Source organism: Aptenodytes forsteri, unplaced genomic scaffold (assembly GCF_000699145.1).
Source record: "Aptenodytes forsteri isolate BGI_AS27 unplaced genomic scaffold, ASM69914v1 Scaffold404, whole genome shotgun sequence".
Classification (NCBI taxonomy): Eukaryota; Metazoa; Chordata; class Aves; order Sphenisciformes; family Spheniscidae; genus Aptenodytes; species Aptenodytes forsteri.
The window spans coordinates 1,390,033-1,405,828 of record NW_008795629.1 but is presented as its reverse complement, the minus strand read 5'-3'; the positions used below and the strand labels follow the sequence as shown (position 1 = coordinate 1,405,828).

General features: G+C 36.8%; 1 protein-coding gene across 1 annotated transcript in view; it reads right to left on the bottom strand.

The window, feature by feature from the left end:
• Positions 1-15,796, bottom strand: part of ACAP2 (ArfGAP with coiled-coil, ankyrin repeat and PH domains 2) — a 69,618-nt gene that overhangs the window by 25,310 nt on the left and 28,512 nt on the right. The window contains exons 6-10 of the mRNA XM_009282339.2: positions 15,395-15,578; positions 13,008-13,052; positions 11,799-11,894; positions 7,134-7,208; positions 513-625 (exon numbers count right to left, since the gene is read on the bottom strand). Of these exons, the coding sequence (XP_009280614.2) occupies positions 513-625; positions 7,134-7,208; positions 11,799-11,894; positions 13,008-13,052; positions 15,395-15,578 (513 nt within the window). The remainder of the gene's footprint in view (positions 1-512; positions 626-7,133; positions 7,209-11,798; positions 11,895-13,007; positions 13,053-15,394; positions 15,579-15,796) is intronic.

The window sequence follows — 15,796 nt, the reverse complement described above, 5'->3', positions numbered from 1 at the left end:
GAATTCACTGCACAGGACAGGAATTGTAAAAGGATAACAGTTACATGCTTATCTTTCACAAAAAATAACTTGAGTCCTCGAGTCCTTCACTGTGTTTCCCTGTTTCCAATGGCTATACAACTTCCATTTTACTTTGTCCTCTAACATTTATTTTCCCAGCATATACATTCACATAACTTATTGTACACAATTATAAGGATTGGTCTGTTTCAACCCCAATGTAAGGCCAAAATGCAAGTACAGAGCCGGACTGCGCACAACAAAGCAAGCTTTCCATACACAGGACTTCTCCAGACTAAGACACACTCTCAGAAAAAGGCTCGCAAACAACTAGGACAGAAAATAAGGAAAAATGGCTTTGAAGTGTCATCTCTACATTAATTGACAGAGTCGTCCAAGTGTTCTGTCAAAACTGTGGAATCAGTGAGTTGCGTAGGTTATAAATCAGACCAGAATTTAGCTTAACAAGCAGTATCTTAATAAGCCAGTAAATAGAGGTTCTGAATAATTACCTGTTCCAAGTCTTGAAGGCATTGCTGGCCCGCTTAAATAGATAACCTTCCATAACAATACCATTGGCTGCATCTACGTTGTATTCTAGTTTAGTATCATCACTAGAATAATCCTAGTACAAAGGAACAAGACAAGAAAAAGACATTGCAGTTTCAAATGAAACTTCAAATATAGGCAATATTAATGTCAAAAAGAGTAAACATTTCAGAATAATGTTTTGCTTGCAACACTTACTAGTCAAGCCATGACTCTCAGCCCCTGGCAATTTTTTTTTAAAAAGCATTTTTAGGAGATCAGAATGCTGAAGATTTTTACTTTACCTGCACACAAGGGGAATTTCTTGCTCAGGTATTGGTGACCTCTATGGCCAAGTAGAGGGCAAACATTACTGACAGAACATCTGATGCTTCAACTGTCTGCTCAAATGGTCTCACATATTCCAAAGAAAGGGGAGAGTAAGGTAGAGGAAAAGGTGCAATGGGAGTTAACTGCTTCACATCTCCAGCAAAGGTAGCGTAGACTAAGTAGCAATACATGTGGTGATTATTTGTTTTCATATCTCATCTGAAACAGCATGGACTCTTCCCAGGGAGCTACGGAGCTCAGGTATTCAGTGAGTGGGAGGCTAACAGCTACTAGGGGTGCATGAAAAAGCACACATGGAATGACATAATTTATCATGAGCTATGTCCGGAGATCAAAATACTATACATGGTATTATTTAATTTCACTGTTAGTAAAATATATCCTTTAAATAGACTAGCAACATATGGCTTCTTCCCCTTAACTAGGGCAGAAGAGACACACCACCGAAAATTAAGTTTCAGAACAAAAAAAACAGGTTAAATACCGAAGATGCAGGACATTTCATAATGTCACTCTCCCATACCTTCAGCAGGTACTTTTTGTAAATTGCAAACATCAGCTTTGTGTGAAAAACGTGTGCCTGTAAATGTCTGTTTTGTACTTTGCTCCTTCGGAATTTGTCTATACATATGGGAAAAGAGGCTATACAAAAAAAAAGTCAGCTTCAAAAACAATACCATTAGCCCTATGTAATATTCCAGCCTGCACACAACTTTTCTGCTACATACTATGTTTACTCTTAGATGCAGATGGTTTGGTCCAATCCAAGGTTAATTAAACAAGACAATGAAACGGTTACAAATATCGAAATAGGCCCTTTACACTCCCAGGCCAGCACAGCACCAAATTCCATAAAATTACTCACAGTGTTTTCAGCTATTACCAATCTGAATAGATTAACTAAATTTGAAATGTTAAATCTAGATTTTTATTAATTCACTGGCAGAAGATCAGTGCAAGAGAGTTCCAAAAGAAAATGGAACTATCGTATCACTACCATATACTGATCTGAATAAACACATAGGTTGCAAATAAAAGCTTCCCAAAAATCACAAATTTGTGCATTTATTACTCAGCATTTAATAATTTTGATTTTCTGCCTGTTTTCTAGATCAGAACATGCTGAACATTAAAAACTTAATGTAAGCACAAACAGCCAAATACCACAGTACAATTTTAACTTGGTATTTCACAACTTATATGACATACACATTCTCAAAGTGTTGAGTCCTTTCTGTTTTTTTCTTATCCCCTCCAAAAAAAGAAAAAACCCCTCTAAGCACAGACTTAGACATGCTGATAACACATTCCCCCTCCCTCCCCAAAAAACTGATAAATTACTCTAACTCACCAGCTCCCAAACATAATGAAACCTGCTAAAGATTTGCATCTTCCTGCCTCAGCGATGCCTGCAACTCCTTGTCTAGTGAAAGACAACATACACTCCCTCGGTCTTTTCTGTCCAAACTACTATGTAATCAAATTTTCCTTAAGGTTTGGAGAACTGCTGCAGAAAATGCAACTGTCTTTTCCAATGAATCTAGGTTTACGCTTTGAAGACATATACAAGCATGACAGGAAAACTCCTTTGTATCATTTATCATGCTACACTCTCAGTCCAAATTGTCTAAAATAATGAGCCTTCCTCATGAAGTGCATTTAGTGTCATTTTTAATTGCTTCCCTGACTGACTTCCACCTTCATAGAGCAGAGAGACACAAGAGTATACAGACAAATGTTTAATATTTTCCTAACTGTACATAGCAGACTACCAACTGGGGGGCGAGGGAGTAAAGTTTCCATATGCTTTATCCATAAAACCTCATTGGTAAAGTTGTGGTCAGGAAAAAGACGAACAAACAAACAAAAACCCACACTTCATTTCAATTAAAAGGATAAAAGTAGAAAAAGGAACTAGATAAGCCGCATCTGATCTTATAATCTCTGCTATTTTATAATTAAAAGAATAGGAGAAAAGCAGTCACATTATAGTTTATTTTTATCTCGGCTCATGGAAAATTTAGTGAATCATGAAAAATAATCAGGGGGTGGAGAGAAATACATCCATATCTTTCCAGTGTCCTGCATAAGAGAATCACATGTGAATAAACCCAGTCACTTCACATGATTCAGAATTTTGTATTCCTGAAGCAAACACACAGCTGAAAGACTGAATTTTAAACATCATTTATTTACTAATTAGGTGTCAGTTAGGATTAAAGTACATGTCCCCTAATCAGAACTAAGAAAATTAAGCCAGTATTGTGAAAGTTACACTGAAGTGCTATATCACACATTTCATTCAGATTTGAAGGAAGGAACATCTATGGCTTCTATTCTGATACACATTTTTCAAGGTTGGCCAGCTACTGGAAGAGAAACATGTAGAAGTGGGTTATGTAAGTGAAGCATACAGCATGCTTTCATGCCTTTTTTTTTTTTCCTTTTTCTTTAAATGTCCATGAGGAATAGCAAATCAGCTGGCAATGGAAAAACAACTTTCATTTCCACAGTTAATACTAATCTGGTGGGTCACAGAATACTTACTATTCTTGACAGTGTTTCAGTGAATGCATTTTCATACGAACTTATCAATTTATCACACATACTGGATTCATTTCATAGCTTGCATGTTTTCTGTTTCTCTACATATAAGTTTCTTGTTACCGAAACATAAACCCCCATACTTTTCAGCAGCAGTTTTCGATTCACTTCCATATGAAGATTTGCTAGCAGGTCATGACAGCTATTAAAGCCATTCTACCAGTAAATCTTAGGGAGTGTGAGTATCAGCATTTTAACATTGAGTGTGTATTCAATATGTTTTTTACTTTAGAGAAGCAGAATTTTTAAAGTTTTTAAAAAAAGCAGTAAATGGGGGAGCATAACTACCAAAGAAAACACTAATCTGAAGTTACTCCAGCATATACTAAACAGAAGAAACTAATTGTGCAACCCCCCACCGTTTAGAAAGTTGATTCCATTCCCATCGGCAAAAGAGATGTTTGTCATGCTTAAGTTGAGAGTCCCTTGAGGAAGGGCTTAAAACAACAACAGACACAACAAGTAACAAGGTTTACAGTCCAAGACAAAGTGAAAGAAGGCAAAATAGTCCTTGAGCACACAAGTCACTTGAAACAGCGACACATCTTTGGTTTTTGAGACAGGAATTAGTTTACATTACTTCTCAACAGCAGCTCTGGCTTATGCCTGCGTTATGACTGTGGTAGCATGTGGTTTCCTATCACCTTGTTTACTCAAGATGTTAAAAATTTTCAAATCATTCTCACTCCAGCTGTTTCCTGAGCAGTTCTTTGGATGCAGATTTTTTTTTTTTTTTTACATGAAAAAGGGATTTGAATACAACGAAAACTATTTGAAGTTCACTGCAAACGTTTTTCCTGTATCATTTCCCTCATTTTAGAACAAAATATTAGCTCTGTCACAAAACCAAAAGCCATAATGCTGTTTACAGGTCCAACCATTTTTTAAATTATTTCTTAATTCAACATGTTACTACAGCAATGGGCTGCAAACTGCTCAGAAAACAAGAGTTATAAGTCTTAAGTGATACTGACACTTGTGATACCACTCTTTTAATATGAATCTTTCCCTATACAAATATAGTGCAAAGAGTTCCCAGAATGATCATGACATTTCTAGATTAATTCATAGTGTTGCTCCAGATTAATATGGAAACAATAATTTCTTACACTAAAAAAAAAAAATTGTTTCCTGCACATTTGCTGAGTAAATAGAACACAAAAGTTAAAACAAACAAAAATATCAGACATCAATTCTCTTAAAATAGAAATGAAACTATAGTGGTGACCAAGCCCTTCCATGACTTTTGTATTAGCCTCTCGGACAACAGCCTAATTAAATAGGATGATGATTACAAAGAAAAGTGAGATGAGTTATTTAATTAGTGCAATTATTCTGCATGCATATGCACATATATGCAAACACAGGTAGTGGGTGGTAGGTGTGTGCACATGTGCACTTACCTATACATTTCAGAAAAGGAACTGTTCTTTATCCACACAATGAAGAAAAGGCATCATTCTGAAGCATTAGATTAAAACTTCAGTATATTAAATGCATATATACCTCATGGAATATTCAACACAAGAAGCAGAAGTTTCAGTAGTTATAAAACATGGAAGGATTTGGCATTGGAAGATTTGGGAACATATGCCTAAGAGGCAGCCCAGTGGAAAGCAACATGGCAAGCCATGAGAAGAGAACAGAGAACAAGGTTGCCATCCTGGTCAGGTTGACTAGATGATAAATAATGATATAAAGAACAAGATCCAAGGTCTAAGGCAGTTCAAGATTCTGAAATCCTGATGAGCTGGAAGCAAACTTGGTGGGAAGGTTGGGAAAAGCAAGTAGGAGGAGACAAAAAACAGACAACATGATTTGAGTAAGAAACCAAGAAAGTGATTTGACTAGCTATAAGAGGAATCGCCGATGAAGCATGTCCTCCAAAGCCTAGACGCGTTAATCTATGCATTATCACCACAAAAATGCATCAATGACTTCACTGATAAGGACAGGAAACAACATATACAACTTGAAACACAGACTTTAGAGGACAACATACAATACAATCTGATTGATTACAATCTGTAAACAAAATTGAGCCCTGATTATATTTTAGAGACAGTGTAAAATTGTCATTCAATTAAAGAAAAATATATAAATAACCTCATTGTGATTGGCATTTGTACTAGAAACCAAGAATATTTATATTACGCACAGATATAGGTTTTCAAGTTTCATTAAGCTTAAAAGTTTAAATAACCATTGATATTATTAGAAATAGTTTACCTGTAAAGCAGCCTTAAGCAGCATTTGAAGAAAAACAAAGACTGTGAAAACCATTGGCAACAGCAATGACCATAATTCAGGGTAACAAGTTATTATTTCTATAGCCAATTAAAAGATAATTGCCCATAACTTACATCCTTCACCAAGCACCGCTGTTCTCTAACAGTAAAACCCTCAACTACTGCCCACTCCTGAAACTAGGCTGGCCTATCGAGCACAAACAAATTAAAGTTTGAACATCAGTGTTAATTCTCAAGTTCCATCTCTTTCCCATTTCCCCTCTTTCTTCCCCTTCCTTGCCTGTAGTTATCTGCTGTCTGCCTCCAAACACAGCACATCAGCACTGCCCTAAAACCCATCATCGTGTCTGCTCAGTTTCACAGTTAGAGCAATTCTAATGCTTCCCACCAACTCCTGCAGGAATGACAGGATGAAGTGACAAAAACATTTTCAGCAATCAAAAGAGTTACCTTTTCCCATTAGTATTAATATTGACTCCTACTAAGGCTACCTAAATTACAATCTTAGCATGTTTGCATTCCTGAATTTATTTACTCATCAGATTTCATTTACATTAGGCTTTTTTTTTTAATTTATGCCACCTGAACAGATACAGAATGTATTTAAATGAGAGTAAGAAGTGTTGCATTACCTTTAAACTGGTATCTAATCCCTTTAAAAAGTACCTGCAGTATTAGCTCACTACCGGAGAGTTCAGTGGAAATATTTTTAACTTCTAGCATTATACCTGCAAAACCAATACTGATCTAGAGCTTCTGAAACATCCAAACAACAAAAGTCATTCCCCCCATAACATGAATTATCTACGTTTTTCTCAACTAGCAAAAATAAGAATTATTGCATATAAAAATCTTCCCAAAACAGCAATTTAATGTTATCACTTTCATATTTGTGCACAGTCGAACACCATACATTAGACAGCCTTTACACAAGTTTACTTTTGCTCTTCATATGCAATAGCAGCTGCCACACTCTACCTCAAAGTGCTGCACACATATTTGGCACAGTCCAGAAAGAAAGTGATACATATGGCTGTAGGACTATGCAGCATATACACCTCTTCTACAGATACACAGGAGGGAAAGATAACAACTTTTACAACTATATTGAATTCAAGATGTAATCGGAATTAAGAGTTCTAATGAAATGTTAAGAGTCCCAGCATTCAAATAAATTCTACTGTTCTATTTATGTTTCAGTCAAAACTAAACATAATATTCTGTTCTGTAATACAAAATGAATATCTGCAATCCAACCCTACGCTTAATAATGTGTAAGTCTATTTCTCTGCACTAAAGATACCATCCCTCACAGTTCCGATGCAGAGATGCACTGCTGGGGAGAGATGCCAGAGACACAAAAATGTGTGTGCAGTCTGCCTTTTACATTCTCTCAAGTACCTTTTGTTGAATAGTGGAGTGCTTTTGCTCCATATCTCTCTTCTCCTTTGCAGCATCTACAGCCAACTGATCCAGCTGTAAAGAGAAACAGAAAATTGGATCTTTAGATATCAAGAGAAATTTGGCTCAGTAGATTTCATAATGCTGACAAAAAAGAACACATTATGTCTAGACATTGCATGACTTTTGTTTTATTTGCATAATATAATTACTTCTCTGGTCACAAAGTGTTTACCTTGAATAACCACTGAAGCCTCGTTTAAAGCACTGCACTACCATCCTGAATTAACCTCTACGAAAGGTGTACATTTCTTGTAAGCCTTAGAAGAAATGTTTCAAAGAACAGCATGGTGCCAAGCATATGCGACTCTATACCGCATTGGTGCTCAGTCTCCGAAGAGAATGACTCATGCTTTAGCTGCTCTTGCTGGCTGACTGGCCTATGCAGCAGCACTGGCATTAGCAGCAAAAACTAGAAGGAGTGAATGCTAGTGATTTTCCCCTCCACAAAGGGGGCGAACTGCCTCAACCAGACTTTTGTATTGACAGTTTTGATCAGGTCACCAGCAGTATTTGAGCAAGATTCCTTGAAATCTTAGGTAGAACCATTCAAACTATTTCTAGTTTCAGAAGTAACAATAATATTTTGCAGAAAAGAGAGTCTGACACAACAGAGAAGATTTAAGTTAGCATCCTTACAAAGTCTGTGATAATAAAAAAGACACTACCAAAAACCTGCTGCAAGCATGTCTATAGCACTACCATATAAACTTTTTCCTTTTATAACCAGATGGAAAAAAGGCAGGAAATTTAAGATATCCTGTAAGAGAGTAAGGTGGGGTTTTTGGGGGGGTTGTTTGTTTGTTTTGGGTTTTTGTGGTTTTTTGTTTGTTGTTGTTCTGGGTTTTTTGTGGACAGTGGGGGTTTTTTTGTTTTTTTTTGTGGTTGGGGGCTGGGGGTGGTGGTATTTAACAGACTTTGATGTTTAAATAAGAAATATGGTGGTGAAGTGGAGGAGCAGATGCTGCCTGAAAGACCAGACAGCTTGGTAGTTATGCGACACATATGGAGTCTGATGAACTCCTCCTTTATCCAGCCTGTAATACAAGAACTGCCGTTAACCCCAGTCACAGCATCTTACTGAATAACGATGCAGATGCAATACTGAACACAGCGGTACAGCCCGCAGCTTTACATCTGCGGGACAGACCTCATTATACTCCAGGCCTAGAACGAGGAGACCAGGAACAGTGTACACCACCAGTTTTCCAGCTGAAGTCAGTCACGTGGCAGAGGGCACAGTATGACTAACAGAACCTCTAATTCACACGCAAATAGGATCGCCTCCACCCACTCTCATAACCACAAGTGAGAACCCCTGCCAACTCTGGTCATTTTCCCCAGTGTTGCATTTCCCCTGCTTGAACTGATACAAATGAGAGAAAAAAGGGACAATAACTGGCTCTTACAGCCTTGTGCTAGACAGTCTCCAACAATTAAGGAGCCATCAGATAGTTGGGACATCTGGATCCAATTCCATACTCTGTTACTTCTCTTAACTCTTCTCTCCCTGGCTGCTTCTCTGGCTCAAATGGCTACACCAGCACTTTCACACCTTACAGGTATTTGTGAACATGAACACGTTAAAGACTGAAGTGTCCAGATGTCATATTTATATAACTATATGACTTAAAAATTATAGAAGAGCCTCTAAAATAGAGACTGGGATGCCATTGTGCTCAAAGACTGTTTTGCATCGAGAACCCTGGGAAACCCGTTGTTTTGTGATAAATATGAGAACTGGTCCAAGGGCTGGGCAAGACTTTATAGGAATCAAGTTTCTTGCTAAAACCTCAGATTCAGGAATCTGCACATGGCCCCCAGGAAATTCCTCCTCCTACCCTGCTAGGTGAAACAGAAGGTAGCCAGGTTCAGATTAGAGCAATTAGCTCTAATTTATCTTAAACACAAGTGTTTGAGGATACATTTGCCACAGCACAAGTGCCGAAACAAACTTCTTTACAGCAGTTCACTTCATCATTTACTTTTCACTATCAAGACAGCATTGCATCATTCCAGTTTCCAAGCTCAGACCGGAATTTCTTCTTTTCACACAGGTGAGCAATACATCAACTGTCTTAAAACAAAGACAACCAACAGCATGCAACTGTCAAGAGCTGTGGCCAATCACACAACTAAACTATCAAAATCCCAGTCATTATACCACAACTGGGTAGTCTTCAAAAAACTAGGTTTTTCAAAATACTGCATGTACCGGTAAATGTATTTTTTATGAACATATAGTGCTGTAAGTGGTATGCTGTAGAGAACTAAGACTAAAATGTTTAGCTTTTTGAATAGTCATCTCAGAATGAAAATTCAAGTAGGTTTTCTTTTTAAACTAATACCACATTTCACATTAAAAGTGTCAAATACCATAATTTCCATGCAAAAGCTTTATTACACTTGTGTGCCATTAAAGATTCCCCTACAATGATCTGATTCACAAATAATCCTACCCTGACCTAAAATATCCAGAAAGCAAAATTGCTCAATCCTATTCCGTCATGCAAACCAGTTATTTTGAAAATGCAAAACAAAAGAACTAAAAATTATAACTATACTATTTAAGATCACTTCAATTTTAATACTTCAGGTGCTGTTAAACCTTGTAATTAAGATCATACACAAAATTTACCTGCGAATGAACTCACCAACAGAAAGAACGTGACAATATTCTCGGAAAAAATCTAGCAAATCCCTGTTTTGTTGTGTCACAACATACCTTCTCTCTGACCCATTACAGGCAGAAGCTTCAACCAATACAAACTGCAAAGCCATTAACCGTTAAACTTTCATAAGCTATTTACAAGTCTGCTTCTGTCATGAAAAATATCCATTACTTAAATGCCAAGGTCTGCCACAGAAGAAAAACTCAGCAAGTTGTACAACTTTAGGGTCTTCAGTCTATCTTTGCTCCAACTGCAGTATGTTTTAAACATTCTCAGCTTTGGATTTTCTAAATTTAACTCCTTCAGTTGCTATGACACCAGCACCAAGATGAATGTTACATAATGCTCCTTACCAGATCAAGCAAAAGGACCATCAGCCATTCAAAAATAACCGTGTGTTCCTTGCTCAAATAATCTCAATGAAATGGAAACATTAAAGCCTAGCTGGTAGCATAAACCACTACCAACTCCATAGTTTTTGTCTCCTTTCCCCATCCCCTCTTCTGCAGAGGTACAGGACGCACATTCTATACTATCAAAACACTACAGTTCAACAATTACAACCCAAAATGGAAGGATGTGAAAGAATAAAAGGCACAACTAAGGACAGAGTTGCATGCACCTGAACCTTTCAAGTACCACTATTACACCAAACACAGAGGGCTGTAGCTGTACAGTCACTTCCCTTCTTGATGGCAGCGCCAGCTCAAGCAGCCTGTCTCTTCTCAGCTCCATCACTTGCTCGCCACACACGTGCACACACACAAGCACACACCTCCCGACATGCGTTTGTACAAGTAATTAAGACCCACAGTAACCTGGCTGGGGGACTAGTCTAGCAGAAAAATAACTATTTAGACATTCGATTGTTGGGAGTTGTTTTCTACAGTTCCCAATCTGGTTCACTGCACAGACACAGAAGCAGGTTGAGGGACACAGATGACAACAGCGCTGTGGCAGGAATAACCAGCTCAGAACAATGTCATTTCTTAAGACATTCAGTGACACATTTACTTGAAATGAATGCAAATAAATGTTTGCTGTCATGTATTTGCTTTTGTATCTGGATAGACACTTAGAATTTGGGTTGGCTTTGTTTTGTGGATGAGGTTGGGAAGTGGCTATAGAGGGTTTTGCATCAGTGCAGTTGTTGCAAGTCCTCGGACAGAAGCAAAAAAAAAGAAAAAGTGTTGTACCAGTATTTCCAGGCCCATTCAATTTGCACTGAAAACAAGTCAAGACACTGCTGAGTCTTCTTCCTGCACCACTGACAGATCTTCAGTTGAATATTGTATGTTCTTAATCTATTTTGCATAACCATTTTTCATGTCTCCTGTGTGCAGTTGGCTGTGGTCCGTCTAACCTTTTCATGAGTCCCTCACTGAAAACCCAGAAGTTGCAACTGTGTGTTCTTAAACTTAAACAAGAAAACTGGGCAAGAAGGATTCAATGTATGAACTCAGTTTTGCACTACTTTTTAAAATCAGACTTCTGTTTTATGGTTTAAGTTGCTAACATCAATTTTATTTTTGGCACACTGCATAATTTATAGAGTAAATAATGTATACAAGTAGAAGGAAAAAACCTAATCTACTTTTTATTGTTAAATATATTTATAACATGGGTCATATACAAGAAATTTTAAACCAAATTAACCCAGTGTCCTGAATACCATAGAGTACCTCAAACAGCACTACACGGCTATGTTTAAGTAGGTAAATCCTAAAGGTAGTAGTAATTTTAGTAAACAGACAACTTTCAGTTTCTAACTCTTTTCATTCAAACCACTTACAGTGTATTTTTATGCTTTGCCTTTATCACACTACAGTTCCCTTTTTGTTGAATAAATCTATGATGTACCTGGTATGTACGCATATATCAAGTTTTCATCCATTCCAGCATATAGTTATGAATTTTTAAAGTAAATTGTTACCTGTGCACCAAGATCTTTCATGTACGGCTCAAGTTCACTAAAAAGATCATAGCCTTGATGGAAAAAAACCAGATGGGCATACATAAATGATAACATCTAGAAGGAAAAAAGTATATTTTTTAAAAGGATAAATATTTATCAGATATCACATAAATATATCACTTAACTAATCCACATGAACAAACTTAAAATACAATTCCAGGGTTAATTTCTGCTCTCTTCTGTCCCGGCAATTTTACATCAATATCTCATGAGCTTCCGATGTTGTAAATAAACATGCAAGGTAAAGGCAGCAAAGAACCAAGCCAAAAATCTCAGAAATTAGTTAATAGGATTAACCCCATTAACAAAACAAATCTAGTTAAGGGCAGAAAATTACTTCTAATTCATGTCACCTGAAACTTTTGTTATCTCCTGTTTAACCAGGACATGTAAATTAGCGAGGGGGCCACAGAAGATATTTACTAATGACTGAAAATCGTAACCTTTATGAACATAGCTGAGAAGACTGTCCAGTCTTAAAAAAGAAAACAAGTTGGGAAGATGCAGAGTAGAATGGCAAGCAGCTATAAAGCTGTGATCCAACTGAAGTTTTTGCTATTTAAAGGAATTAAGGAAGTTATAGGAGTGCAACTTTAGACCTTTGAAAGAAAAGCACCATTTAATTTGGCAGTCTCTACCTCAGTAAACTTTTTACAGAGATAATATGAAGCAGAAAAGGGAATACAGAAGAAAACTAGCATGCAGATATAGCTGTATATTAATTTAGCAGATACCATACTAAAGCATATTGTATATTTGCTATTACAATATGCTATTTACATAAAAAATACCATTTTTGTAGGAAGAACTGAATCCATCTTAGAATAGATTATAAGTAGTACTTATTGTTTATAAATGAATATAGCAGACCTAAACAGCAGAATTCTTGGCAGACAAAGTTCGATTTTAACTATGAAACACAGACCAAAGAATCAACAGCAGTGAAAACCTTAAGTGTTCACATCTGAACCAGAAGGATTGCCAAAAAAGTTAAGCATCTATGCCCAGTTATAGTAAAGGCCAAACTGACTGTCACTGAAGTGCCAAACGTACCGGTAATGTTTTGATGGGTGAAAGAACTAAATTTTTAATATACTGCTTTGCAGTCACATTTTTAATTTCAGATGTGTTTAACATTTTCTATGCAGAAAATAAAATATATCTTACTGATTTTAAGATTTCTGCTCTCCTTTTAGACTGAAGAACGTTGATCTAGAAAAAAAACCAAACAAGCAACTTATTTTATTCTACTTGCAAATTTTCCCCACAGAAGTAAACTTCAAACTACTTCCAAATAATCATATCAAAGCTTAAAACATTGGAAGAACATAACTCAATATCAGACTTCACAAAGCACTTCTAAAAGAAGATGCATGGTATTAAAGTGACGCCATCAGAAAAAGCTTGGGAAGCTAGAATTTCACAGTGATAGTCACAACTTTCTTATATTAGAAAGGAAAATATAAGACATCACGTGCTAGCTAGAAGTAATATAATACACCTTTCAATCAAGGAAAATTGGTACCCGTTTTCAAGAGATTGAATTCAACGTGTTTCAAATACCCTTTCTGACAGGATGAGCTAATCCAGCCCACCACTTCTTAAAGAAGCTGCACTCAGCACCACTGCCGTCTCCTGCCAGGGGAGAGGAAAGGACAGCGGCATGTTTATTTTTCCCCTCGGGCTGACATTGTCTGAAGTGTCCCAAAACTGGGATATAGCCCCAGCCTCTGAAACAAGCAAGATCATAATGGCTGCAATGAGTAACTTTTCATATATACGTGCATTTTTAAGCTAGCTGAAGTCACTGCCCAATGGTGTTGCCCTAGAACTTGAAGAATTTCACATTATAGAGAAAAAAATAACTGATTTTTGACATTCATCTACTTCCTCTATCCTCTTTGTCCCCTAATCTTTAAGGTCGTCATCCAGAACTACAGATTTTACTGTAAAAGCCCCATTTAGCAGGAACATGCACGATTTTGTAATTTAACACCTCTATGTCAGTTTAAAATTCCAGCAAAAGAAATAAACTTACTGAAGCTATAATCAAAACCAGATTGTACTTCTATACTTAAATAGTCAGTATTTTGGAAAACCTTCTGCAGCAAAAATAATTAACATTTGTTTGCATAGAACAAACCCTCAACTCACGAGGCAAAAAAAAGGAAAGCAAAGGCTTTGAAATACAGTTTAAAGCCAATATAGCCACAAAGAGACCATAGTTGTGAAGCCACTTTTCCAGAAGAAAAGAGTCACCCAAGTAGAAAGAATTCCTAAAGCTGAATTCATTTTTGCCCACTATAATTAAGAGATGCTGAAACTCTTCCCTATTACTTTAAATGCATCTTTATCACAGGAACTGCTCATACTTTGAGCATACGAATTCCAGGAGGCAAACGATCTGCAGTTCAATGCACACACAAGGACGTGGTCTATAGTAATGACTGCCAGCTTCCCCGCCCGCTACTATTTGATGTTAGTACAAATAATCAAGTGGTACATAATTCATATGACTTTTTAAACATCAAAATAAACTCCGTCCTTAGTGTTCAAACGGCAGGAGTTCAGTGTTGACCACTGACCACCATATCTGTGCATGTGCCCGGCCAAATAAACTCCGTCCTTAGTGTTCAAACGGTTGACCACTGACCACCATATCTGTGCAATCACATCAATTCCACTCCACTTTAACATGTAATACATGCAATTTAAAGAACAGTTAACTAAGCTTTTAACTGACTGGACTGTCACAAATCAAGATGATAACGTCTAATATAAAACTAACATAATTTTAAAGGGCTGTTCTGTGTTTGATCATAGGATAACCCCAGACCCATTTAGGAGCCCCCAACCCCTCGTACCATCCGAGCTGCAATAATCCCGGTTTTGCTGTAGTTGTGGGTAACTATGAAACAGATGAATTGTAAGTATAGACAGAAAATTTATTATTATTTCACAGGATTCAAAGTAGTAGGACAAAGAACACCTCTCAACACTTATAGGAAATCTGCACTAAAAAGCAAAAGAGTAGTTATGTTCTTGATTTCCCCTATAGCACAATGCCAAACTCCGAGGCTTCTAGACAAGTAGGATTTGTTAAATAAAACCCAAAGCAAACAGCTGAAATTGTAGTAGTAGTCGTCAATATCCTACATCAGAATTATTCAGTAATTTGTACTTCCTAGGCTAGGTTACAGTTTTTACTTCAAATATATAAGGAACTACACCATAGCCAACTCATGAAATACATTTAGGTAAGTATCAGGCAAATACTGTTTGTTTAAAATGAACGTTCAAGTTGAAAATTAAACTGTGTCATTACAGCAATGGCACTGAATACCAAAGCATTAAGCAATAAGAACGTATCAAGTAAATTAATTTTGCTCAGATTTCCTTAAAAAAGAAATTACTTGCAGACAAAGTCATTCCTTTTTCACTGAGTCTCCACAGCTTCCGAAGAAGTTGTTCTTCTCCGAAGAACTTCTAAAGGACAGATCTCTAACTACATGTAACAGATAGTTTTGAAAAATAACTTTTATTGCTGCACTTACCTGAAGAACATAATCCAGAGCTATGTGTCTAAAACATTTCCGTGTTGCAGTCAAAATATTGGTTGCTTCCTCTACTTCGTGTTGCTTATTTCTTTGAACTTGGGCATTTTTTACTAGAGCATTCTCTTTTTCTTCACTAACTTTTTCAAACTGTTTCTTTGCATCTTTAAATTTCCTAATATCTCTAAAGCAAAAGGAAAGATGGATAACAAATAAATTCCAAAGCATGAGAAAAGTGTTTAAAAGATACACCAGACAGACCATGCTCGTGACCGTTATAGCTAGTTTCTTTGTTTTCATATACTTCAATAAATGCTTGGATCAAATGGAAATCATACAAAGTATGACAGAAGCTTCTCTGTCTTTCTCTACTGAGGAAAGGACAAAACCGGAATTTAAATA